Raw genomic sequence first — 27468 nt, forward strand, 5'->3', positions numbered from 1 at the left:
GTCAACAAGCCAGCAATTTGGTGGCTAAAACGCCGACTCTGTATTTCTTTTTTTTTTTTGTGTTTGTGGTAGCAATTGCTGCTTTGTTGTTGTTGTTGTCGTTATTCTTGTTGTTGGTTAGACAAGACGACTCTCAATGCGAACAAAGTCGCCAAGTTGGCTGTGGCCATTTATGAAATTAAGTTATTTTGCTCTTGGGGCCAAGTTGCAGCTGCTGCTGCTGCTGCAATTGCCACAGCAACGGCAACAACAACGATGTCAGCCACTTTTAAATGAGTTATTAGCCTCAAGTTGACGATTTTAGCACTGAAGCCGAAGCCAACAAGTTTTTTCGCGACGCTGTCTCGAGGTGCTTGTCTATGAGTTATGGCAACGCCCATTTAAGTGCGCTTCCTTGCGCAACTCAGCCACAAAATGGCCCCCTTTCCACCTTCCCTCCTCTCGCTATTCCCCTCTCTCTCTCGGCATCAGCATTAAGTGTCGTTTGAGAAGTGGATGACACGCCGCAAGCCGATTGAGAGTCGTGTTTATCTTGCATGCTAATCATAAGGCCATAAACCGTAGCAACATCAACCCCCCTGCCACCACCCTCCTCTTCCTCTCCCTTTCGCAGCAACTACACCCTCCTGGGTGCCACCCTCTGCTCTGCTTTGCTCTGCTTTGGGCTGTGACTGTGTCGACAAGATAAGCCGCACTTAAGCACTTCAAGGCAACACGTGCCTCTTCCCCTCACTCGCCTCACCCAGACTCTATTGCCTTATTGAATTAGCTGCAAGTGTTTGTTCTGACAAGTGGTGCATGTAATGCTGATACCCTGTAATAAGTGTGCAATCTTAATTGTCGCAATTCAATTGAAAACTCTAACAGACTCATAAACTCAACGAAAAACTAATTGACTGCGAAGTAGAATAGCATTTAAGAATTTAATAAGAATTACAAATTCAAATAGATCTTTACCATACTGTATATATTTAATAACCACTCTCGTTTACTTTTCACTCAACATTAAGATATATTTTTTAGTTTAATTCAAACAGTTTTAACACAATCAAAGAGTTTTAATACGAAACTAAGACTTTAAAGTTATTTATTAACAATTAAATGAAGGAATATGTTAAGTATGAATATTTAATAATGTGATTATATAAGAATTATTATTAAATGTTATAATATTTGCTTAGAATTCGAATATTGTGGTATTGGGGTACTCCCAATGGGGAGTAGATATGAATCAATTTTTAATCAGAACTATATACAATACTTTACTTATGTTCTAGCTCTGCAAATAACTCTTTTTTATAATCTCATAAATTATATGCTCTCTATCGATTTTCACTTATGATTTGATAGCTTAAATATTCTGAAAATATACCGAATTAATATACCGCAACAATACTAAAATATACTAAATATTATAATTGGTATATTGATATAGTACTACATTCAAAGCAAAACAGTGCGGTATTATTCTTCAAATATACTAAATTAATATACCGCAAAAAAACAAAAGTATACCAAATGATCTAATTGGTATATTGAAATAGCAATACATTCAAAGGTACCGTTTTGTTTTTAAAATATACCGAATTAATATACCACAAATATACTACAGAAATATATATACTATACTAAAGACTATAATTGGTATATTGATATAGTACTACATTCAAAATATACCATAAAATGACAGCTAAAGCTACGAACAGACGGACATGGCTATATCGTCTCAGCTCTTGACGTGGAAATAAGAATATATTATATATACTTTATATAATATTTATATACATTATAGGGAAATGCCTCCTTCTCATTATTACTTACGTTTCCTGGAGGCAAAAGTTATACCATAATACTCTTTAAGTAGTGTGTAAACAAATTCCTATATTATAACATTTCTGATAGAATTGACTATTAACATTTACTTTCAAAAAGCAGAAAGTTTGATTTGAAAATTGAGTCCTTAATACAAATCAAATTTAAGTGTTGTTGGTCTCTTATTGCTCTGTTTAAGTGCGATATGTTATAATCCCACATTCAAAACTTTTTAAAGCAATTAATCGATAACAGCCAACAACTTTCTCTCAATTAAAGATACAACTAGTAAAAACAAAACATTAAAGCAGAGTTAAAGAGCTGGCTCACTCTCTTTTTAAATTTGTTTCTTTCTCACTCTCTCTCTCACTCATTTCCTTCTTTTTTTGGCATTTTCGGTAAAGGAAACTCGCGTCTCTTGTTTAATTTGCATTGATTGTCGAAGTGAAATTAATTAAATTTGGCAACTTGAGCAACTTGTTGAGCAAATGTATCGCTTATAAATGGTCGCTCATCAATTCACCAGCTGCCAAGCATCACATTTCACATTCGTAATTCCAGCTGTCCTCCTCCCTCCACCCTTATCACACGCTTAACCCCCCTCAATCATTCGTTGTGGTTTGTCACGTTCTGAGAGACGAGGGAAAGGGCAAACTTTTCAACTGACAACAAAATGAAATTGTTTTTCATTTGTTACGTTTGTTTTTTTTTGTCTTCTGTTGTTTGTTTAATTTTTGATTAGAATGCGCAATCATTGCAGCAACCCTCGTGTGCGTGATGAGTTCGAATAGAATGCGCCATTGTGCAACACTGCGTATGCGCAATATGCGAAACAAACATTTAGACATTCAATTAAAAAAAACTGTTGCTCAACTAAACCGTAAATCGTAAATCGCAAAACAAAAGACAGCAATTACATATCAATTAGTCGAACGAAAAGTCAAAAAGTTGACATGAAATACGAGTGCAAAATGTGAATGTGAATCAAAGTGTGAATACAAGTGTGAGTAGTCGTGCATGCTACTGTTTTGCACTCGTTATTCAAAGGGTAAACGTGTATGATGAGTTGGTGGTAAGGTGGGGAAAGAAGTATAAAATGTTTGAAATCCATCTTTTGGATTAATAAAAGGAATGATGAAAGTCAAATTTGTTTTGTCATCCTTTTATCTGTCTGTTCTTTCAGATTCGTTAATATTTCCAACTATTAGAAATCATATATTTCAAAATTAAGATTAAATTCTTTGTGGCTAACATTTACTCAGCTTAAATTTCGTTTTGGTGTTTTAACACATTATATTTTAACCTTGTGAAATTAAAATTATGTTGTTAAATCTATCTTAAGATTAGCTTTGGCATAGTAGAAAAATATGATACATCATTTTGACATAGTAGTAATATAAGATATATAATATAATCAAAAATATGGAATGAATAAAAAAGTCCTTTAAATATTTAGGTAAATTTAAATCTTATTAGAAGATTTATTCAGTTATTATTCAAAGTAAAATATTATAACTTCAAATAAACATTGAATTGAAGACCTAAACAGTATTTAAAGAAAATACATATTTATATTATATTTTATATTGCATCAAATTATTTAAACATTTAAGCAAATAACTATATATAAGATATATTGAAACAGTTTTTGAATATTCACAACAATTTATCAAGCAAGTATCTTTGTGTCGATCAAGCTGGTGAGCAGCTTTTGTTGCTACTTGTTTCTATTCGGAAGCCATTCATTATTCAAAGTTGGCAATTGTCACATGTTATTTTTGTTTTTGCTGCTGCCACTGAAAAGCTTGTTAACACGCTAAATGTGCTTGCTACACACAAATGTATCTGTAGCTGAAATGTATCTGTATCTGCAGCTGTTTCTCGACCAAGTATCTGAGTTGCCGAGTAGACTGCACGGCCACAGAATATTAATTACAATACTCGAACTCAATTCGATGCGATTCGAATCGAATCGAGTCTGAGGCTGAGTTTCTCACATTGATTGATGCTGAACGATCTGGGCAGTTGTGCAACATTTTTATTGAAATTGAAACAATTTATGCACGCAATTAAGACTAAGACAGAATAAGATATATAGAAAGAGGGAGAGGGAGAGGAGAGACTCGGGGTGCCACACGAAGGACTTTGTGGCATGCAAGTAAATTTGTCTTTGGCTGCTGCATGTGCTGCATTCACAATGTGCAACCTGCCACACTCATTAAGAGGCAGCCAAAGCGAAATGAATTTCGAGGCGTTTGTTGCAACTTTTGCAAGCTTGCAACTTGCCTCTTGTTTGTTGTTGATGGCGCCATGAATAAAGAAATTAGCGCCATAAAATATGTCCGGAATTCCGCATAGAAAGTAAATGTTATATGTCTCTCCGTCTCGCTCTCACTCCTTCTCCGTCTGGCAATTTATAACCCTCGCCACGTTTGTGGGCCACATCAGCCGGAAAATTGGAAAATTGGAAAATCCATGCAATATTCAATCGCATTTATCAAGCAAAATGCATGAGAGACAAACGAGAGTGCATCGTCAGCATTCGAATAAAGCACAATGAACTAGATCGGAATGATGGCAAATTAATTTAATTTTTTACGACTTTGTTAAATCTTTTTTATGTTTCCTGTAAAATGCGAAAGTTTTATAATTTGACGAGTAGCAAAAACTGCTTTTGAGTTATTTGATTTATGTGAAGTGTGGGGGAGAGCAGCAAAAACTTCAGCGGGTCGAAATAAATTTGAAACACATTCAAAAAGATTTTGTAATATTGCAAAATAATAGTTACAATGAAAGGACAAAAAATCACAATTGTTAAAATTGTTTAATATTCATTAGTATTTATTTTATGGCTAGACAATAAATTCAAGACCAAATCTGCTGATTTTTCAATACTCTTGGGTAGAAGGGAATTTCACATAACTTTGTGCCTACAGGAAAAATCTCGTATGCAATAGTCCCAATGATTTCTTTACCTTTAGTCCCTATAATTCCAGAGCTCTTTGGTGGCGATGAGATAAAATTCTAGGAATTTATTTGAGAAATATTCTGATATGGCATAAAATTAATGCTTTGTTGCTTTGGTTGAATTTGTACTTCTATATTAGTATATTTTAAATGTAGTAGTATATAAATAATCCATATTTATCCTTTGGTATATTTTAGTATTTTGCTTATTTTAAGAATAGTATCGCACTGTTTTGCTTTCATTTCAAAAATAGTCACAGCTAATATGGGGAAAAACTCTTATTGAAATGAAGTCTTACTTTCTTTAGCTGACAATCTGGTATATTTTTCACTCAATGGTATATTTTGAATGTCATAGATACTAATGAATATGTTAATATCTTATTGCAATGACGCCTTACTTTCTTTAGCTGACAATCTGGTATATTTTTCACTCAATGGTATATTTTGAGTGTAGTATATACCAATGAATATGTTAATATAACAACTAGAGCATATTGTATGTTTTTAGTATTTTTGGGATATATTAATTCGGTATATTTAAAATTGAATTGCTTTTATTCACAATTCACAATTGAGCACACTCGACTTTAACTTTCTTACTTGATTGTACTTAAATTTACTTCGACCCAAAATGTAAAAACAAATTAAGTCTGTGTGTGGCATGGAAATACCTGCAACTGATATCTGTATTATTATTGACCATAAGTTAAAATCAATAGCACCTTAAAAATTATATACTAAAAATATCAATTTGTTGAAGCCTGTTTAATTAAACTCAACTAACTTTATAGGAATCTCTGTTAGATCTTTAGAGTTCAATTCAATTTGATTTTCAATGGCTGAATGCACTTTGCTTATCGCATGGAGTTCAATTGTCATTAGCATTTCATTAATGGATCAACTAAGACATGACTGCCACATGTCGCATGCCGCATACCGCATGCCACTGCCACATACTTTCACCACATTCTTCCCCCCCAAAACTCTCATTCTCTCTCTGTCTTTGGCTGATCCCAACTAATTATGTGTGCATCGTCATAACAATAATTCTTAAAGGGGGGCGCTGCATTTTCTCAGGCTGGCGATGAACATGTTCGATAAGATATCAGATACATCTCGCTCTACATGACAGTGTGGAAGTGTGTGTGTGTGCGAGTATCTCAGTATCTGTCTGTGTGTGTGTGTGTGCGATCCGTGTAAGCCAAAGACACAAAAAGATGTCTCATCTTTGGGCTTAATTACTTGCACGCGTGCTAGAAATTTATATGAGCAGACGGCTGTCGCCTTGCCCCTGCCCCCTATCCCCTACTCCACACTCTCCACTCTTCTTGCCACCTCACCTCTCCTTGCCCCTCTTGGCCCTGGCGACACTTGTACTGCGAACAGAGACTACAGACTGGGTCTGGGTCTTGGTCTTCTGCAGACGAAGACGTCTCACTTAGCCCTGGCAAAGGCTGAGACAGAGAGACTGGCAAGTGGCAGCTGCAGCACGGCTAAAGCTTCCTCCTCGCACTTGAATACCCTACACTGGTTTGGGCATATTGCCAAAGACGAGAAGTTAAAAAGCTTAGAGTTGTTAAAATACGAAAAGGCTTAAAGTGTGTGAGAAATTTAAAAATGTATAGAAAAGGATTACAGATTGAATAGCGATATGGAAAACCGTATTAAGTAAGAGAATATTATCTTTATATCATATTTGAATGGGAAAAAATATATAAATAAATGAAATTAATTAATTAAATAAAACTTAATATGAGTTCAAAAGAAAGTTAATGAATTCAAGCTTTGCATTTTCTAAAAATTAGGATTTTGTTTTCTTTTACTAGATATTTAAGATTGTTTCAGCTGTTTTCATTAAATTAAAATAAGAAAAAAAAAACACTTTTTTTATATTAAAGTAAATGTTTATATTCTTTATTTACAGCTACAATCTGTGCCTATTTTGATAAAAATATTTGATATAATCCAACAAATTTTTGTTGTATAATGAAGGAATAAAAACTACGCAAACTTCACTAAGAGCAAAACATTTATATAGAAATGGTCAATTGGTGAAGGTAAGGTAATAAAAAACAATTTTAACAAATTTTCCAAACCCTATGTACTTATAAGGAATTTAGTAATTCGGCTTTATTCATAGCCCAAAGTTTTTTTGCATAAAGAGCAACTGAAAGTCGCCTATGCTCTCTTATAATATCTCAGATTCTGGGACATATGTTGAAGGTTTTCGGTTGAGTTGTTGTCACATCTGCATGTGCTGCACTTTAATACGAAATCTCAAATTGTGCTTGTTGCCCTTTTCCTTCTCCTGCTTCTTCTTGTGAGCGACCTACAGCAAAGCTGTTTGTGACATGCTTAATTAACATATTAACATTTAACATTTGGCAGCTCACAAGTTGAAGTGCACAAAATGCAGCCACAAGGCCATAAGCTTGGTGTGTAGAGTATGCCTTGAGGCGAGTGCGAGTGGGACAGACAGATAGTGCGTGGCTGCTGCTGATGATGAGTTCATTAGCGAACTAATTTCAACTTAAATTAAACTTAATGCGAAATGATCGTCATCAGCAAAGCAAACAAAGAATCAAGGCGCAAAAACAAACAAAACGACTGGCGGACAACAAGACAAAATAATAACAACTGTAAAAAGGGGATCAGCAACAACAACAGCAACAGCAAAAGCAGAGGCAACAACAATACAAACCAACGAAGAGCGACAACAACATCTACAACGTTGAGCGCAAAAAAAAATGTTTTAATTTGCAGCTTCTGCCCATTTGAGCGGAAAAAATCAAAGGCGTAAATGCCGCGGCAGTCCCAAAAACCAACAACACAAAGCAACACAAGACAAGACAACTACAGTAACTACAGCCAAGGCAAGCAGAGCAGCAGCTACAACTACAACTACATACAAGCACAACAACTACACCACAACAAAAAGGGGGGAGCGAGAACGGCAATCGTCAAATTGAGTTGATCGTTAAAGCGCGCTCTCCTCTGTCGAACATGCGCCTCGAACATGTTCGAAGCCCAGCGAATGAGTGCAAGAGAGCGTGCAGATTACGCGCATATGTATTGTAGTTGTTGTTGTTGTTGTTCTCCTTGCTGCGATGTTGCTGTTGGGAGTGCACATCCGTTTTGTATTGGCGACAGCGCCCGCTGTCTCCCCGCCGCCGCTGTCGCGCTCTTGCTGTTATTAATAAAGACCACACATTTTGACAACGAGAAGACCACCCAAGTTGCAGCTGCCGCTGTCGCTGCTTTTGTTGCTGCTGCGTTGACTACAGCGTCTTATAGCTCGCTGCCCTTTGCATGCTTTGCAATTTAAAAGGCTGCGCTTAATTATATGCGACCAAAGGGGCCAAAGGGGACAAAGGAATGGTTAGCAGCGCTGCACTGCGCTGTGAGGAGTTTTGCGTTGTTGTTTAATTCCCCAAAGCGCGCAGAAATGCAAATTGTTGCGAATGCAACCCCCACAAGTTGCGATGAGCGAACGCAACGCACACACAGGAGAGCGGAGAGTGGAGAGCAGCAGCGAGAGCGAGATGCCTATCGGTGTTTTGTAATTACAATTGAGGGTAAATATTTATGGCCGCTGCTTGCGTGTGGTCAGGCATGGTTAGTTCTCCCCCCCTCTCACCAGTTTTCTCGCCATCGCGCTCGCCATCACTCTCCCCTTCTCTTTTCCTCATCAACACTAGTAAAGGGGGTTAACGATAACGTAACATTTCGTAAGCTTACTTCCATGGCGCCCACCAGTTAATAAAAATGTCAACCGCAAATGGTATTATGCAAATGCAACAAGAAGAGCACGCAAAAAAAAAAGAAAAATACAAACTCGGGCACAAAAACAAGCAACAACATCAACAGCAAAAGCAACAGCAGCTAATCCGCAATCAATCGAGAATGACAAAACAGCAAAAAACAGAAGCAGCTCCAGCAACTATCTATATCAGGTGAATTACACTGCACTGCCAAAGAAATGTTTCGTTTAGACCAATCTGTTAAATATGCAGAGTGAATTGGGATACAAAAAATATGATACTTGTAGTTCAGTTAGTATCTTCGATTTTAAAATTGTGTTTAATAATTCTTAGGGAATTTTGAATTAGATTGAGGATAGTTTTTCTTTTGAGCTTTTAATTTACCCCAATTTATTTAATGTCAAATTCATTTTAATGTCAATAATTTGGTATTTCATTTTTATGAGTGTCTTATAACTGCATTGATTTAGTACTAAATTACAGTATTTTCAATATATTCAAATTTCACAATTAGAAAACGCTTTAAAAATTTGCATTGTTGTCTAAGTAATGAAAGGAAGAAGGAAATTTCTCAACAAATACGTTTTACCTCATAATTGTATGGATTTAATACTAAATTTTAGTATTTTTAATGTATTAAAATTTTCCAATTACGAAACGACTCAAAAATTTGCCTTTTGACTAATAAATTACATGAAAGTTGAAGGAAATTTGGCTTTTATTTTTAATACTCTCTAAACAATTTCATTTTACCTAATATACCTATATTTTACAATATTAAACTGAGTTTTGAAATTAATTTTATTAACATAAATAAATTGAAAATATATAATTTAACACTTAAATTTATTTTTTTTTTTTTTAAGTTTATGCTTTATTTAATTTTTTCAAAAAAGTTAAATTTAATTTTTGATTTCTTTTTAAGATTGTCTTTGAAATCTTTCCCACAAGAAATATGTAAATTAATATTCAATTTTAAATAGCTGTTGCACAGTGTAGATCGCTAATCTGGTCATCAGTAAATGGTTACACGTAGCGAACACAACACAAACAACAACGACAACAAAAAAACACGGCTCAAAGTATATTACAATAGTTTTTGTGTCGCACAGTGTTTTGTGACTATCGTTTGCGGCCTTCATTTACAGCCGCCAGTCGAGCAGCGAACAACAAGAACAACATCAGCCACAAGAATAAGAAGGAGAAGATGGAGAAGAGGAAGCAGAAGCAGAGCTTGGACCACCCCTAAAGCAGGCTGATGCTCAGCTTGCCAGAGTGCAAAGCTTCCTTGGTGGTCCTGAGACTGAGATCGCGACTGCGACTGCGACTGCGACTGAGACTGGAACTGAGCTCAGTTGGCTGCTCCCATTGTTGGCGGATTTGCCAAAACTTTGACGCCGACAGCTCCCGAGTCCGGTTTGTCTTTGGGCTCCCGAGTGAGTCACACGCTGGCGATGCAGAGAGGGAACTCCTAGCTGGGGCCATGGACATGGATCTGCTGGTTACTGTTGTTCTTCCTCTTCTTCTTCTCTGTGTGTGGACATGTGTGTGGTCCGCGCTGACGTACTGAATCATCGAGGGCAACAAAGCAAGCGATGATCATCAGCAAGCCGATGATGCGCTCGCTTATCTTCATTATTATGTTGTGTTGTGTTGCGGGTGCGTCTTTTGGTCATTGAGACGACGAGTAGCTGTGGCAAAAGGCACAAAGAGACAGCATCAGGGAAAGGGATAGAGAGCGGGGAATGGGAAAGGGGATGGGGATGGGGAAGGGACAACGTAGGGAAACGTGGACTGGGATCGCGGCACAGATCTCCAATTAGCCTGCCTTCTGCTTGATGACTTAATTAAGTCGCTCTGGCGCCTCACTCTTCAGCATTGTTGTTGTTGCTGTTGTCGTTGTTGTTGCTCGTTCTCAATGTTGTTGCCACTGCTGCTACTGCTGCTGTTTTTGTTGTTGTGGCATCGATTTCGATTGATTTGAGGCGCACACAGTTGCTGCCACAGCGTACGAGGCGTAGATATATGAAGCAGTAGAGCGAGTCTTTTGCCTAGTTAATTGGAGGCAACTGCCACTGCAACTGCAACAATCTGATTTATATGCGTGTGGCATATTTCCTTAGTTCCCTTGCAGTCTTTGAATACGCTGTTCTCTTAGGGTAAGAGTGCAATAAACTATGAGTAGAGTACAATATATTCACATACACATATTTGTAAGAGGAAGTACTGCAAACCTTTGACAACTATTCATAATTAATACACAAAAAATATAATATTGTATAATAAATGGTATACAAAATAAAGATTTCGGTATTCTAAATAATAGATCAAAGTAGTCAGTATTCTATAATAATATGCAGTATTCTATAATATATGCAATCATAAATCATAAAATCAAATAATTTATTGATTATGAATTGCTTGAAATGCTAACAAAACTGTTGACTCAAATAAGATCCTATTCAGATAGCATTTTAATGACAGTAAAACATATTTTAAACACAATTTCAAAAAGTATATTCAGCTCTGTTCGTTGATGTTACCATATCTTCAATCTTTCCCTTTTCTAAAAGAGAATTTGTTGTATGCCCGTACTTTAACATTATAACAACTTCTTTCCTTACTTTCTAATAGTTCTTGTGCAAATGTAAAATTCTGCATATTTCTTTCATTAAAAATTGAGTTTAAAAAAACACGTTGTTAAACAATATAATCATCAAAATACAAAGTGAAAAATAATAACAAAATATGAAAAGTCAATATAAAATAAGAAATTTCAAAGAGTGAAAATTAATTCAATAACTAAGTGACAATTGGAATTACTTTTCAGCTCACACTGCAGTGTTTGTTTACCATTTCAAGATAAAACTCACAGAAAAGTTCACAAGATATTGTTCCAATTTTTTTTGAGAGGTGCTATATGATAGATAGGCTTTAAGTTTTGACAAATAACAAAATACTAACAAAGTCCAAAAATGTTTAAAAATATGTTTTAGAGCTATTCAAGAATTCTAATTCAGTAAAAAAGTTCAATTTTATAATGTGGAACAACATAGAAAATTAAAAATGACACTATATGATATGCCTATAGTGCACTGTTGAAGTTTTAAGTAACATATAGTAAATACTATATGCATATTCTAGAACCGTGTCAGTTCATGAAAAAGATCTAGATCTATTCAACTGCTTCTTCATCTCTCTCCTTCTCCGTCTCTCTGTCTGTCCGTTGCCCTTTCTTCGGATATACGTTTTTCTGTTCGTCTCCCTATCTATCTATCTAGACACACATGAGTCTGGCCGTCTGTCCGTCCACTGCAACTGTAACAGCTTGATTTATCTGCGTCTTGTCTCCCCCCTCACACACACACACACACTCTGTCTGCAATCTTCAGACTGTTTTCAATCCCCATTCATCGTTGGGCTTTAAGTGTTTTCTGCATTTTGTGACATCTTTTGCGTCACATTTCTCATGTTGTGAAATACTTTTGCAAATCTCTGCGCGGTCTGCTTTGAAGACATTCAGTCCCCAAAGCAGCGTTGTGGGTGGCCTCCTCAAAGAGCCCTGAGAGTGGGAGTCAATGCAAAAAAGAAATCGAGACGAAGGAGGAATATAGAAATGGAGTTGGAGTTGGATATGGATATAGCTGGCAGCACTCTTTGAAAACGTTTTTAATGGCTTACTACGAAAGTGGAACTCAATTGGAACTCATTTGGTGGTCGACTGCGGGCTTCACTTGCACTTTTTGTGTAGTCAGGGAATTCTTTGCGTGAGTCAGCTGACCACACTCTTTCACTCTGTTTAATAGTTTCTCAGTTTTGGGCCTTGACCCAAGCTGTCGTCTTTCTACTTCAGCTTGCCACAAGCTTCTTTGACGACAGTTGCGGGCGTTGCCGGTTTAATGGATTTTTAATGACAAACATTTGGTCACATTCGCTGCCCGCCAGTTGGCCCAAAGTGAAGAATAACTCATTTTACGTGTGGTCCTCACATTAATGTCTCCTTCTCTCTCTCTTAATCAACAGCCATGTAATCATATAATCATAAAGCAAACTCGCCCCGTTCTCTGCTCCCCAATTCTACTTTAGTCTCCTCCATTGAATGTCAACAAATTGACGACAATTTTGTTACGCACAACTTTTGCCGCCCACAATTTAGTCGCTATCATTGTCGACGAGTTGTCCACCTTGAGGCGTAGTTGGGGTAGGAGAGAGTGGGGAATGGAAATGCGAATGAGAACGGGAATGATGCGTTGCGTTTGCGTTGAGTGGAGTTCAGTCGACCCGGTTCCACTTGCCTGCGCTCTCAAGCGTTGTTTATTCGCTTGCCGTTTGTCAGTTGCGCATAAAAAGCGTTTAACATTTATCTGCCTGAGCAGGCATTTAAGTTGTCCTACATACCCTGTAATTAAGGAATCCGAAAGCGCTTTTCTGCTTAGCTTCTTAGCTTTAAATGGAAGTTTGTCTTAAATAAATAACTAAGAAATGTAGTTATTATCATAGAAATGCTCGTTGTAAAAAGTATTATGACAATAATCTTTAATAATCGTTAGAGGAACAAAAAATATTTATAAAAAAAAACAAAAACAAAACACAAGTCAGAAAGCTAAAACCAAATGTCCTCGACTGTGAGATACCCGTTACCAAATTTGAAGAAAAGCAAAGCTCCAAAAAATATTCTAAATTAAGATACCCAAAAAATACTAAAACATACCGTAGGCTTTATAGAATATTTTGTACTATATGGTGTATTTAACGATTTGTACTACATCAATATACCTTTGGTATATTTCAGTATTTTCGCGGTATATTATTTTAATATACTTACATAAAATGGGTAGTTTTCAAATATAACTGCACATTTTTACCATTTTGCGTAGCATATAACATATTTATAAATTTAGAAAGGCTTTTAATTATTGAAATATTAAAAAAAAGCAAAGTTTTAAGCGTATTTTAAAGATTTTTATGGTAAACTATTTATAAATTTAACAACTTATACCAAAAGCTCTTGTAACAACAAATTTTGCCATCTCAGGGGATCACTCAGCCAATCAGTTACCACTCCCAATACTGCGTAAATATTATATATTGTCTTCAATATTCTATTCAATATATACACTTAATCTATTTTTATATCTTTTGTGTATAGGATATTTTTGCAGTCTTACGCATTTCAAAATCTTAGCTATCTGTTATAACCTTACATATTAAGTCTTATTAAAGAGTATTTTCTAGACTACAACAACTTTGCGTAAAATCGTTTACTCGTTGCACTAGGAACGTGCCTCGTTTGCCACATGCCACAGGCACAGTTGTTGTTGCACTTCTTCTTCGCTGCTGCATCTTCAACGTTCTTTTCTGCTCTTTCTTTTCTTCTTCTTCTTCTTCTTCTTCTTCTGTATTTGCCTGCACTTGTTCAACCCATCAACCTGCCTTCCTCCTTTCCTCCACCCCCTTCCCCAACTGACCCCTCTAGATAAATCGACTCGTCGCTCTTTGAGCCATTGGCCGCTGGGAATGCGCCGCTTAGACACACAAACAAACTGTCAGCTCGCCGTTTAGCCCCTGATGGATTTTACATTGCACACATACAAACACACACACACACACACGCGCATATAGCTCACACACCACAAATTGTGTTTACGTTCAAGTTAATTGAATGGGAAGGTCAAATTCAGCTGTTGGCCAAGTTGAAACTTACCAAAATGCTCATTTCAAATTTCCAAAGAACTGCAGTTTATACGAAATGTTTTGTTAATTAATTGCGCCGCAATTTAGAGTAGAATTAAAGCTAAAGTTGAGCTAGTTCGATAGTGAAATAGTTTGTAGTGGAAACGTAATGGAATTTATTAGGTAAATGCTAAAGAATTTGAGGTAATTAGAATAGATAACACATAGAATTCAGAGCTTTGACTTAAATACTATATAAGGTGAATATGTTTAAGTATTCGCACTGACTAAAAGACAGACTTTTGTCGAGTGCTCTATATATTTATTTTAACCTTTTGAATTGAATTGAAGGCGCATTAAAAATTATATAAAAATAATTCTACATTTTAAAAATATACTATATAAAAAAGTATCCAACACTTTCTCAATGCAACAAGACAGGTAAAAAAAAATAATTGTTTTTAATGCACTTCATATATATCAAATATACATTATGGTATATTTCAGTATTTTTTTAGTATATGTGTTATTTATTATAAAATGTTAGATATAATTAAAAGGAACACAAACTTATTTTTCAAACAATAAATCACTTCGGCTTGTTTTTAGTATATTAATTAGGTATATTTTATATATAAATATACCAAAACCAAGCCGAAGTAATTTATTCCTTGAAAAATAAGTTTGTGTTCATATTAATTATTTGATATATAAATATACCAAATTAATATACCCAAAACAAGCCGAAATAATTTAGGGCTTGAAAAATAAGTTTGTGTTCATTTTATTATATCAAACATTTTTTAAATAAAAAATAAATATACCTAAAAATACTGAAATATACCAAAATATATATTTGGTATATAACAAAAGCTTAAAAACCAATTACAACTAAATCTCTTATAGTCTCTGATATAAACGAAGAAAAATATTTAGAATGCACGTCACTTCCTCTCATATTTCTGTTTACCACAATTTTTACAAACTATTTTGCGCTTTGATTAACGAGTATAAAAAAGGCAATTAATTGGCAACCAAGTCGAGTCATTTGTGATCAAGGTTCTATTATAATTGCTCGATTGTTTTAATCACATTAATTATGAGTGATTAATAAAATGAATTGAGTCATTTAGCAGCTGATTTGCTGTATTTATAGTTGTTTTTGTTGTTGTTGCTGTGGCAATTCAACAAGACGAACGATGATTAATGCAACTAAATAATTATGGCGACAAAAAAAACAGCGAACGAGTGACTTCAACCTCCATTTTCGAATCACAGTCGAATGTGGTAATTACATGTGTAAGCCAAAAGAAATGTGTAGCACATACATTTTAACATTTGAGTGATGGCCAACTCTTCAGGTCTTCAATTCGAAACTGGAGTTGGAGTTGAAGTTGGAATTGGAGTTTGAGGTTCTTGCAACGTGAACAATTAACACCTGTCTCTGGCTGCGAAACGGCAGCGACAACAATAATAAATAATAATTGCTCCAATGGCACAAAACATGGCCAACAAACGCGTTTGTCAAAACACGGCTACAACACACACACACACACTTACGCACACCTGCAGCAACTGGCTCAACACCTGGGAACTGGCAACTGGGGATGGAGAACTGAAGTCGATGTTGTAGTTGTAGCTAAAGTTGTTGCTGTAGTTGAAGTTGAAGTTGAAGTTGGGAGATGGCGACTGGAAAATGTTCTTCAGCTGCTGCTCGACTCGACTCACGACACACGACACAACAACAACAGCAACAACGACAACAGCAACAACTTTACATACTTGCAACAACATCATTAAGTTTAAAACATTGCCAACAGACAGTCAGAAATAAATAAAACGTGAAAATGCAGGAAAACATAAATACATTTTCATATGGAAAATAAAAAGACAAATACAATGCAATTAAAACGATGCAAAAACACCATAAAAAGACATATGTATTCAAGTGTAACACGTATACTTTGCATTGAGTATAGCTATTTTTATATGTATGTTGAGCAAATATTATTTAAGCGAAGGTTTCTTCTAAGTAATCTATAATTCTGTAATATAAGACAAAATGCACCAAAAAATTGAGCCACTTTCATTCTCATTTTTCTTCTTTTATTTAAATTTTAAAATGTGATGAATTATTCTTTGATTAACTCCAGACAATTAAATCAAAAATAAGACAACACAAATTTGTCTTAAATAAACACTACTAATAAATAATTTAATTTCTGCAAAATGCATAAAATATGACAAAATAAATAAGTTTAAGGTATTTTTATAAGAAACGATTTTCAGTAACTAAATTTAAGAGACATATGAATCAGCTTTACTTTGTGCCTTAAGAATACTTTAAGTATGAAGCAACTTCATATGTTTGAATAAAGATTTAAGAATTTTTTATAAATTTGTATATTCTACTTGTATATTAATTTTTAAAAAAACATATTTACAAACAAGTAAGAAAGATACATACAAAATATGCCATAGTTGTTTTCTTAGTTGACACATAGTATATAGAATATTTTGCCCATAGAAAAATATTTCTTGAACAATTTAGATCTACGTTAGGTGTTTGTACAGTCAAATGGACAAGGCTATATCGGAGCACAAAGTTTTATTACTCTTCTACTCTAGTTATAATATCTCAAGTTATAATATCTCAAGAAAATGATTTCAGCAACTGAGTTTAAATGAATTATAAATTCGAGAATATATTCAATAGTTAATTAAGCTCTAAAATAAACTTCATATTAAGCTTCAACTACTTAGAGTACGAAGTCAATGAATATGTTTAAATCAACACTTCAAAAGTTTTCCAAATTGTTGAACAAAACAAAATGAAATCCAAAGCACGATGTGGAGCTTAAGATTTCAGTAAAAAAATTTTAGAGAACTCTGATTTGCTGCATCAAATAATTAGTTATAAACATTCTAAAGGGTACTTCAATTTTAGTCTTTTTTCTTAATCAAACACTTAAAAATAACAATCCTATTTCTTCTCTGCAAAGTTTTCTATGCTCTCTCGCTTTTACCAACCCTTAATCCAATTTCCATCTAAGAAGCAAACATTTTATTGCTGAGGCGCGTAACACTTTTAAAGTATTTAAGATTGTACATTTACATTGGAAAAGAAATTAAAAGTGTTAAAAAGAGTTGTCGTACATTTCTAACACGTGTTTTAAGCCAACTTTCCAACTAAATACTGAAGACCACCCAGAAGGCGAATGTGCGAAAGAAACTTTGTTTGTTTGTTGCCTTTTAATGGAAGCCGAAAGCTAAAATTGTTTGATTAAGCTGGGATTATCATAAGAGCTTTATCTTAACAACTACATTACAGCTTTCTTTAAATTTTAGAAAATTAAAAACTTGTAAAAATCGTAAATTTTATTCTTAGAATCGCAAAAAGATCTCACATAAAATTGCATCAGATGAACAACTTTCAAAAAGAACTTGCAAGTTAATTCAAAGAGCAATTTGTGAGCAATCAAAACTGAATAGTTCTTGATTAAGTTGTAGTTTAATTTTGATTAATTTTGAAATTAAATAAATTGGCTTAAATGTGATGTGAAGTGATTGAAAGCAGATCAAAGAGAAACGAAACTGCAATTAGTGTGTGAAACCGCAATTTGAATTGCAAATCAAAAACTATGTGGAGTCCAGTCGAGAGTTGAGAATCGAGAATCGAGAGTTGAGCGTTGAGAATGGAATGCGGCAATAAGTTTGCCCCCAAGGGTAAAACCACAAATCGTACAACTAAAACAGTTGCTTCCCACAAATGGGGATGCGATAAACCGCAAGCGAAAAGATCCGAATGTGAATCAAGTTTAAGCCAGGCGCCAGTTTAAAGCTGCAGCTGCATCTTAAAAGGCGCCACAAGAAACAGAGAGAGAGAGAACACTCTGGAGAACGTCAACTAAATGCAGATGTGGGTCTGACTACATCATTCTGAGCTACCACACGCATATCCAATTATTTAAATCCCCAAAAAAACAAAAATAAAACTGAGACCCATCAGCAGGAAACAAAAGGAAGCCTGAGTACTCTCATCTTGTGCCGTCTCGTCTCGTAATGAAATGTTTCAATCAAAGGCAGTTAAATCATTTAAATTGAGGCCCCAACCTGGCAACATGAACTGAAAAACTAACTGCGAATAATAAAAATATGATTACGATGTATAAATGCAAATGCGCACAGCAGGAAGCTGTTAGTCCTGACTCCCTTTCCCTGACTCCCTTTCCATTCTCTTCCCATCTTTCCAGCTTCATCTCAGGCAGATGTTTCACAAAACCATGACAATTGCCAATTGCATTCAGGATCATCATACAAAAAACCGTAACCCAAATGATTGACTCTGGGGACAACTTGTTAATGGACAGAAAACATTCCTCAGCTCAACTCATTTCACTCAGCTGGGGTTTCTCCTCAGTCATGTGGCTCCTTTTCTCTCTCTCCGATCATATTCGTATTAATTGAACAATCAGAGTCTTGTCAACAAGATGTTCTTGCATAATTTACCAAGCATGAAGTACAGTGAGTATTGACAGTAAGTGCACAATTAAGGTATTTGAAAAAGCTATGCAAAATATTCTTTAAAATTTACGAGAAAAAAAATGCTTTGAAATTTAAAAGGATTTCAATAATTTACGCAATATTGAATTTGAGTATTTCCTATTTTAATTAACTACAGATTACATATATGTAATATACATTATTACTCATTTAATATAACATCATTTAACTTAAAAGTAAAGAACGTACTTGTAGGGGTAAACCAATTTTTCAAGAATGTTTCATTAGATAAGTGTGATGATGAAATGACTTTTTTTTTATTATTTTGTATTCATTTAACAAGTAAATAATGAAGTGTCTAATACAGCTTTTATTTTTATAATCAACTTGATTATTTATTTCTGTAATTATATGAATTTTGTTATATTTTTGCTCATAATCTTTTATTCTTTTATTATTTTTTATTTTATTATTTCTTGATTTATTATTTTTTCTTTCTCGTATACTTCTTATCATATGTATTATGTATTCTTGATTTATGATTTTTTCCTTTTCTTAAAGTTCTTATTATATTCTTTTATTTAATTTATTGTTTATATCTTAACAAATTTATTAATATTTATTTATTTGTATATTCCCATCTTTACTTTAATATTCTTTCTTTCATTAGATTTTTTCATAGTTATTTTTAATTTATCATTTTATATTTCATATGATATTTAATATTTATTTTATGCATTATTTATTATTCATTGTATATAAATTTGTTTCTTCTAACTCAATATAAGACTTCTTTATTTGCTTGTGGAGGAGCTCTATATATTCCCTCATATTGTGGCTTCACTGTACTCGTGCGACCTCATCAATTAGAACAGATTTTGGACAACTGTCACAAGAATTTCGTCATCTTCTTTTTGCCACTCAAAGTACTCACACTCATACTCATACTCGCACTCACATTCGTATTCACAATCGCAATCGTAATTCTATTTAGTTTTTTTTATATAGTATGATTTTTTTTGCGTGAGTTTTGTGGTTAAACGATTTGATTGCGGCGATTGTGCACGACAAGCCGCCTTTTTATAGACATGTTGAAAACATTATAGCAAAAAAAAAGGAACACAAAAAACAAAACAAAACAAACAAGAAACGGAAAACGTAAAAAATAAATTCCAAAATTTCAGTGATTGGCCAATTTTGGGAGGTAGAGTCAATTGCAATTAATCAATACCAAATATAAACATAAACTACAAAATAATTTAACCTTTAAAAAGGCAATTAAATCGTTTGCGGCAGCAAAACACAATTGCTCAGCGCAGCTCAACGCAGCTCAGCTCAGCTCAGATACCTAGCTCTCTATACAGATACAGATACACAGATACAGATACTTACGAATAGGAATTGGAATTGGAATTGGTATCGAAGTTGTTGTGCACATAAATTGTCTGACTGCAAGTTGTACAATTAATTGAAGTTGAAGGCTTAGCGACAACATCAACATCGACATCAACATCAACATCGGCAGCAAGCAAACAATTAAATAAATAAATAAATAAACGCCAATTACCTGCAAAGATACAGAAAAAAAACAGAAAAACAGAAGTCGAATTAATGACCAGCGGCAATGTATAAACAAATGCGAGTAAAACTCGCGGCACCTGCAACATTAGTTTCTAATTAAGCAATTCGAAATCGGATACAGATACAGATACCGACTTGAAAGAGGAATCGAGTTTAATCGCTTTTAGCGTTAAGTACGCGCTAATTGAACCCTTCTCTTCATTCCGGGAAGCAAACGCATTGGATTCTGATCTCAAGACATTGCACTAGGAGCAGACTTTCAGTCTGTCTGTCTTTTGAGTCTGTCATGCAGTCAATCAAATGAGCTCAATGTCAATGCACTCGAGACTCGCCGCCGAGTGAAAAACATTTTAATCAACTTATCAAAAAGTGTCAGTCAAGTCGGCAATCAACATTTGCCGCCTGTGTGGTCCACATCGTCATCATCCAGCCTCGGTTCCAGCTCCACAAACTGACTGACACCAAAGTTAAGTGGCACACACACACACTCGCACACACACACACTCTCACACACGAGTCATCCACTTTGTGTGTTCAATCCAGTTTCAAATGCAACTTCGTCTCTATGTGTTCTCTGCATATCTTTGAGCTTGAAGCACGAGTACTTCGACTTCGACTTCGCTGTGGCTCTGTCTCTGACTCTGACTCTAGCTCTGAAGCTGGCTTCCAGCCATCAATCTTATTGACACCGTTTTCAGGCCGAAAACAAAACCAAAATTCAGCTTCATCTTGCGACTGCCCCGCGGCACATTCAATGCAAAGACTTAAGAGTCTAGACTCCAGCGAGCTGTCGAGCAGGCGTGACTTCAAATTGAAATCGCGCTGATTGCAAGTTGCCAGCTAATAGATCTTTATTTGCCCAAATCCTGCTGCACTGATTAGTGCAATGCAAAGTGGCAACAGTCAATACTTTGTTATACGAGAGATAGCAAATCGCAATTTATTTATAGCCTAACATAGTATATAATTTAAAATTAACTTTTTACTATAATCTTTAAATTGAAATTTCCATCATATAAGTGATATGTAATAATAGAAATGACTTTGGAAGTTATTCAATTTAATTATTAAAATAAACTTCACCTGTATCTTTTAGTATCTTTTGTGTTTTCATTTGTTATCTAATAGATCTGATTTGTGCAACGCAGAGTGGCAACTAGTAATACTTTGTTATACGTGAGGTGACAGTTACTTTTAGTCCCTTTTACCTCTTCTCTACTATATCAAACTTATCTTATTACTACTTTTAATCTTTATCTCATTTGTAGTAATATGAATACTTTTCAAAAAGATTTTTAATGCAATCATTCACATTATTTTTTTTAAATGCATTTTAATTTAATATGAGATATTTTTTCACATATTTTAAATTATCATATCTTAGATTTTCATGGCACAATTCCTGCAGAATATTTTAGACTGATAAAGATAATACTTTGTTATGCAAGAGAAAATCTCTAGTTTTTAGTTGATTCTCTTTACTACTGCATAATAACTAACTCATTGCTACAATCTGTTGAATGGAATTATATCATATGATATTCTTTTTTGACTTGTATACAAATACAAATTCCCATGATGATGATACAAATGATGATGATTCGATAGTGATACAAATTCTTTGATGCAATTTTAATGCCATTTCATTTAAATTACTTTCCATTTCTATGCTAAAATATTTTACCTCATACCTTAAAATAAACAACTTTTTTTATAGTTTATTTTTCTGCAAAAATATTTTTTTAATTTTATTACAGTTCAATATAAATTTGTATATAATTCTGCATGTCTAAAGCTTGACATTTTTAATAACACTCACTCGCATGTCTTTCTTTTTTTTGTATCCTAACTTTAAATAATTATTATACTTCTTTGAAATGCTTATAGTTTACATTTTTGTAAAATCTTTTATATTTCTTATATTTAAAATTTCTCAATAGAACTTTTTTTTATACTCAGTAAAAATTTCAACTTTAAAATCGTGTCATCTTTTATTAGAGTTATAGAGTCAAGATTCTTTTAAAAATGATGTATTACCTTTATATTTTTTTACCGAAAAATATATTTTTCTAACAATCTCTAATCCAAGCTATTATTTTTTGCTATAACCCATTAATAAGTTGAGTGTGAAATTCCGAAATGAATCCATTTCTTATACCTGAGATCAATTTGGGTTTTCTGCAGCCAGCTGGGAATGATTGATTATAAATCGATGTTAACACAATTATGGTGACAACACTTTCACAAGACTCGAAATTTCTGCATAACTCAATGAGAGCTTTGAAGATGTGAAGATGTGGGAGGTCTCAAGTCTCCGAGTTCGAGTTCGAGTTGATGCGATATTATTTCTGAATAATAAATACGTCATTCATCATTCATTTTAGTCAATTGATTTACATAATTTGAGCTCAACGCTGCGATCGGTCCTCAATTGAAACCCCACGATGCGATGTCTATAGATTTGTTTGGATGCCATTCGCATCGCATCGCAATCGAATGAAATGGAATCGAGTCGAATCGAATCGAATGGAGCTTGCAATTTAATTACTGCAGTTGCAGTCGCATCAACATCATTATCATCTTGATCATCTTGATCATTGCGTGATTGTCAACAGATGTCAACTGCAGTTCCACTCTCAGTTGCAGTCGCAGTCGCAATTCCATTTCCACTCCCGACTCGAGGTCGGGTTTGACTTTCCAGTCATTCTGTTTGTCACAATTATTACGCACATAAATCGCAATGAAGCCGTAATGATCTCCCGATGATAATGATGTTGATGATGCAGCTGATGATGAGCTCGCTGATAACGATGATGACCTTCAATGATGGACGCTCACGACTGAGACGTTGCGTACTTATATATCAGCATTATTGAAACGGGCCGGAAAATAAACATTGCATATACGTGTATCTCTCGCAAGTCTTTACGTTTAATACCCTGTAGTAATAAAGTATGTTGACTTTTCGTTAAAGTTTGCAACAACGAAGGTAAAGAATCCTACGACAATTTTGAGAATAAATATAAGAAATATGAATAGGCGAGTAATTTAATCTTCCTCTTTCGATACGATAGCAGTATTATAGATGCAATCTTCAGCAATTAAAAATTGCTAAATTTCTCTTACAGAAATTTAATTTTTACTATAGTTTAATTAATTACTATAGCTTAATTAATTAATTATAATTAATTATACTGCAACCGGGTTGCTTTGAGCGACAATCTGGTATATTTTATACCCTAAAGTGTGTGTTAATTGCGGTACAATATCGATTTACCAAATATGGCATTCAGTATATTTAGTATTTTTGCGGTATACTTTTGGTAAATTTGTAGAATATGTTTCCTTCTTTTTTTTAACGAGGGGCTTGTATCTCCAAATTTAGACTACTCGACTGTAATTTTCTTCCTTTTTTTATAAGCATTTGTGTTACTCTAATACTCGTTCAAAAGTCCAGTATATATTTAATGGGAGACTTTTCGTAAGTTCTTTAACTTCTCTTCCCAAACAGAATATATTGTTAATGTCAATTCCATTTGGCATTCATTCATATAATATGAAAAGAAATACTAAATATATTATATATTTATATTATTAACAGTTTTTTTTCAGAATTCGTACCAATTTTAATTTCTTGGGACCTTTCATTCTAATTCTAATAAATATTTTATAATATTTACAGCATTCTCAACATTAAGATTGTTTAAAGTTGTTATTATCTAATAACTTCAAAAGTAATTTGTTCTACGTGGCCAGTAGAATATTTACTATTTACTTTAAATAAAATAATAAAAAAAAAACATGTATTCATTAAATTTTACAATATTTTTCGAGTACTAAACTATAGGTGCCTTATTTAGTACATTTTACAGGGTATCCCTAAGTCGTGCTGCACTGCTGCTCTCGCTGACAGACAGCTGCGTGAGTTCATCATACGCAGTTATCACTGTGCCATAAACTGCATTTCAAGATCGCTCGTTTCTAACTGCTTAATACAATTTATTTGTATGCTCTCGCAGCTGAACATTCGAGCTTTATTAGAGCTGGCTCCTCGACGGCTCTCCAAGAGCCATTCCCTTCTCCTCCACTCCCTCCTCTTCCCTCTCTTTATCTCCCCCTCGATTGCATTCTGTGTCTGCTTCTCGATCAGAGTCGCAGTCTCAATCGCAGAGTCCAAGTCCAAGCAGCAGGACAAGCTTAAGCGCTGTTCGTGTTCGCTGTCAACTTGGGTGGTCTCAGTCCAGTGGCAGCCACAACAGCAATAACAACAGCAGCAACAACAACAACAACAGCAACGAGAAGAGCGCGAATCTGTATGGCAAAGAGACCCAAGATCCGAGACCAGAGACCAGAGGCTGCAACTTGCGCAACTTTTGCCTGGAGCCGAGAATCGACTTAATTTTATTATGCGCCACAACTCTGCGAGTCGCCGTTGCAGTTGCTGTTGCATGAGGCAAGGGCATGCAGCTTGAGTGGGCATTGGGCTTTTGACTTGGAAGCACACATACTCGTAGATCTGCGTTAGACAATAGCTGATAGCCTTGTGGGCTCAAAACGCTTGCTTGAGTCATCAGACTCGCCATTATCGCTCGCTGACATTATGAGACTTCAACGCATGCCCCTTCAATGGAGTCGCCCCCGCTTTCCACTGATGTTTACTACTTAGTTTTCTATTCGCATGATTCCTTTTTTAGTATATTCAATTAAGAATTTCTTGTTTAAATTTCCTTACATAGTTCCATATTCCCTTCTTCAACTTCCTCTTAATTTTATAAGATTTTTTCTTTTATTTTCCTTCCAATTTGTCAACACATCTTTGAGCCCTTTTCCTTCTTAAATATTTCCGTATTTCATTCCACAGTTTTCTCTTGTTTTCGTGCGATTTTTCCTTATTGTTTCTTTCTATTTCGGCTACACATCCTTCAGCACTTTTTCTTTTCAACTATTTCCTTATTTAATTCCACAGTTTTCTCTTGCTTTTAGGTGGTTTTAAATTTTTCCTTATAGTCAGCTTCCAATTTCTCTACACATCTTTCAGCGCTTTACTCTCCCAAATATATTTTTATTTTATAATGTATAATTCTCTTATTCTTTTCCACCTTGTTTATATCTGAGCTTTTCATATAACTTATCTCCTATTAGGTTAAACTATCTCTTGACACTTTTCCTTCCTAAATATCTCCCTATTTAATTCCATATTCTTCTCCTCAGTTTCTTCTTGTTTTATCTAAGTTTTCCTAACAGTTTGTCACACTTTTCTAAAGCTGACCTGAATATTCTTTTGCAATTTTATCTAGTTTTCTTAACCTACAAAATTTCTATCCTCAAATATTTTACTTCCATTTCATTACTTTCAAAATTGTCTTCATTATCATATTCTTCCGTTTTCCTGTCTGCTTTTCGCGAATTTTTAAGTTATTCTATAGCATTATTTGTTCTAAGTTTTTTCCTTGTCCACACATCTTTCAGCACCTCTTCTTCCTAAATATTTCCTTATTGAAGTACATATTATTTTGCTCATTTTTATCTTGTTTTCATCTGAGTTTTCCATACAACATGTCTCCTATTTGTTCACTCATCTTTCGGCACTTTTCGTTCCCAAATAATGTGACATTATTCAATAGAATATTTCATATGAAAAGTGAAGGAAATACTTCTGATCTAAAGACTTTAGCGTCATAGTTTAATCTGCTATACCTTGAACAAACTTCTCATTCTTTTTCAAAGTAGATCAAATCGAACTGTTTGCCAGATACTAGTCGGATAGTCTGCGATAGTCTCTGGCGCCCCCTTTGCGGCACTTTGCAGCACTTGCGCCTCATTATTTCCGAGAAGAAGACTTAGAATCTCTCAATTATCGTTGCGCTGCAAACTGAATATTTACAGAGCACTCGAGGCCTGATGGCAACACGGTTTATGCCACAGTTTTTTTTTCGTGCGTCGTATCGAGTTGAGTTGCGTTGCGTTGCGTTGAGATCAGTTTGAGCCGAGTTTGAGATCAGCTACAGTCAGTCTCTAGTAAAGAGCGACAGGCAGAGCGACAGCTTCAGCATTTCAGTTTTCAGTGTTTTTTTTTGTTGTTGTGTTGAACCCGTTTATGTGGGTTTCCGACTTTACACGCAAACGCACCACGAACTTTTTTTTTTGGTTTTTGTTTCTCACTAATCTCAGCTGATTTGAATTTGCTGGCTGGCCACACAGCTTTGAAGACCTTTGAATGGTACTCAAGTGTCAAGAGATTATGAGTTGGCCAACTCCAAGCGAGCGAGTTGAAGTCGCAGTTGGAGTTGGAGTCTGCTCTGATTGGACTGGGAAATCGTTTCACATGATAATGAAGCAGTAATTCCAATAAGTGTGACTATCGGTTTTACTGCGGGCCGCACGACTGCGGAGAACAACTCATCCTCATGTTGATCATCACGAACAAGTAATTAAAGCGAAACAAGTAATAAACAAACAATAAGCAAGCCAAGACGCCGACGCCAACATATGTCTCAAAAGAAGAGTGAGTGATAGGGGGGGGGGAGGGAGCGGGGGCTATGCAAAGCGGCAGCAAAAGTGAAACCACATTCGAAAAAAAATATAAGGCATCCAAAAGCCCAACTCGCTTCCCAATTAAACTTGACAAATGCGGTTGACCACACACACGCATCAAGCAGCGAGCATTGCTCACAGAATGCGACTAAGAATAAGTGAAAGAGAGAAGGAAGAAAGAGAGGAAGAGAGGGAGCGAGACTGCGGCCAAGTGCATATCAGTTTTTGGGCCCTGCTGTCGTGACCAACGCAAGATGCCTGCCCGTCACTCACTCGCATAAAATAATCAAAGCTCCCCCATCCAGCAGACGACAGACATGTCAACTGTATGACAACCACATCAGCAACAGTCACAGTCACAGCATCAGCAACAACATCAACCACAACCCAACTCAATATCATCATCTGCACAACAAATTCCTGCCAGCAGTCTCTTCACTAGACCCTCAGGCAATGATCCGAAAGGGCGTTAGTTATGTGCCTCAATTAACGCCAAAAAGGAGCCGTAAAACTCGCCTACAGTGTGACCTACCGAAACATGTCTGATGTTCAGATTCAGATCAGCAAAGCAAGCTGATTCTATGTGAAATATAAAGGGTATAAAAAGTGTGCTAGGAACATGTCAAACAAAAGT

At 35.1% G+C, this 27468-nt stretch overlaps 1 protein-coding gene across 3 annotated transcripts in view; it reads right to left on the reverse strand.

Annotated features, from left to right (window-relative positions):
• Positions 1-27468, reverse strand: part of LOC133842509 (homeobox protein invected) — a 59219-nt gene that overhangs the window by 16560 nt on the left and 15191 nt on the right. Inside the window, exon 2 of one of the 3 annotated variants that reach the window (XM_062275620.1) lies at positions 20063-20286. The exons of the other annotated variants lie outside the window; for them this stretch is intronic. Coding sequence (XP_062131604.1) covers positions 20108-20286 — 179 coding nt within the window. The 3' untranslated portion in view covers positions 20063-20107. Of the gene's footprint in view, positions 1-20062; positions 20287-27468 lie in introns of those variants that run through there. 3 annotated transcript variants of the gene reach the window in all.

Source organism: Drosophila sulfurigaster, chromosome 3, assembly GCF_023558435.1.
Source record: "Drosophila sulfurigaster albostrigata strain 15112-1811.04 chromosome 3, ASM2355843v2, whole genome shotgun sequence".
In the NCBI taxonomy this organism is placed as follows: Eukaryota; Metazoa; Arthropoda; class Insecta; order Diptera; family Drosophilidae; genus Drosophila; species Drosophila sulfurigaster.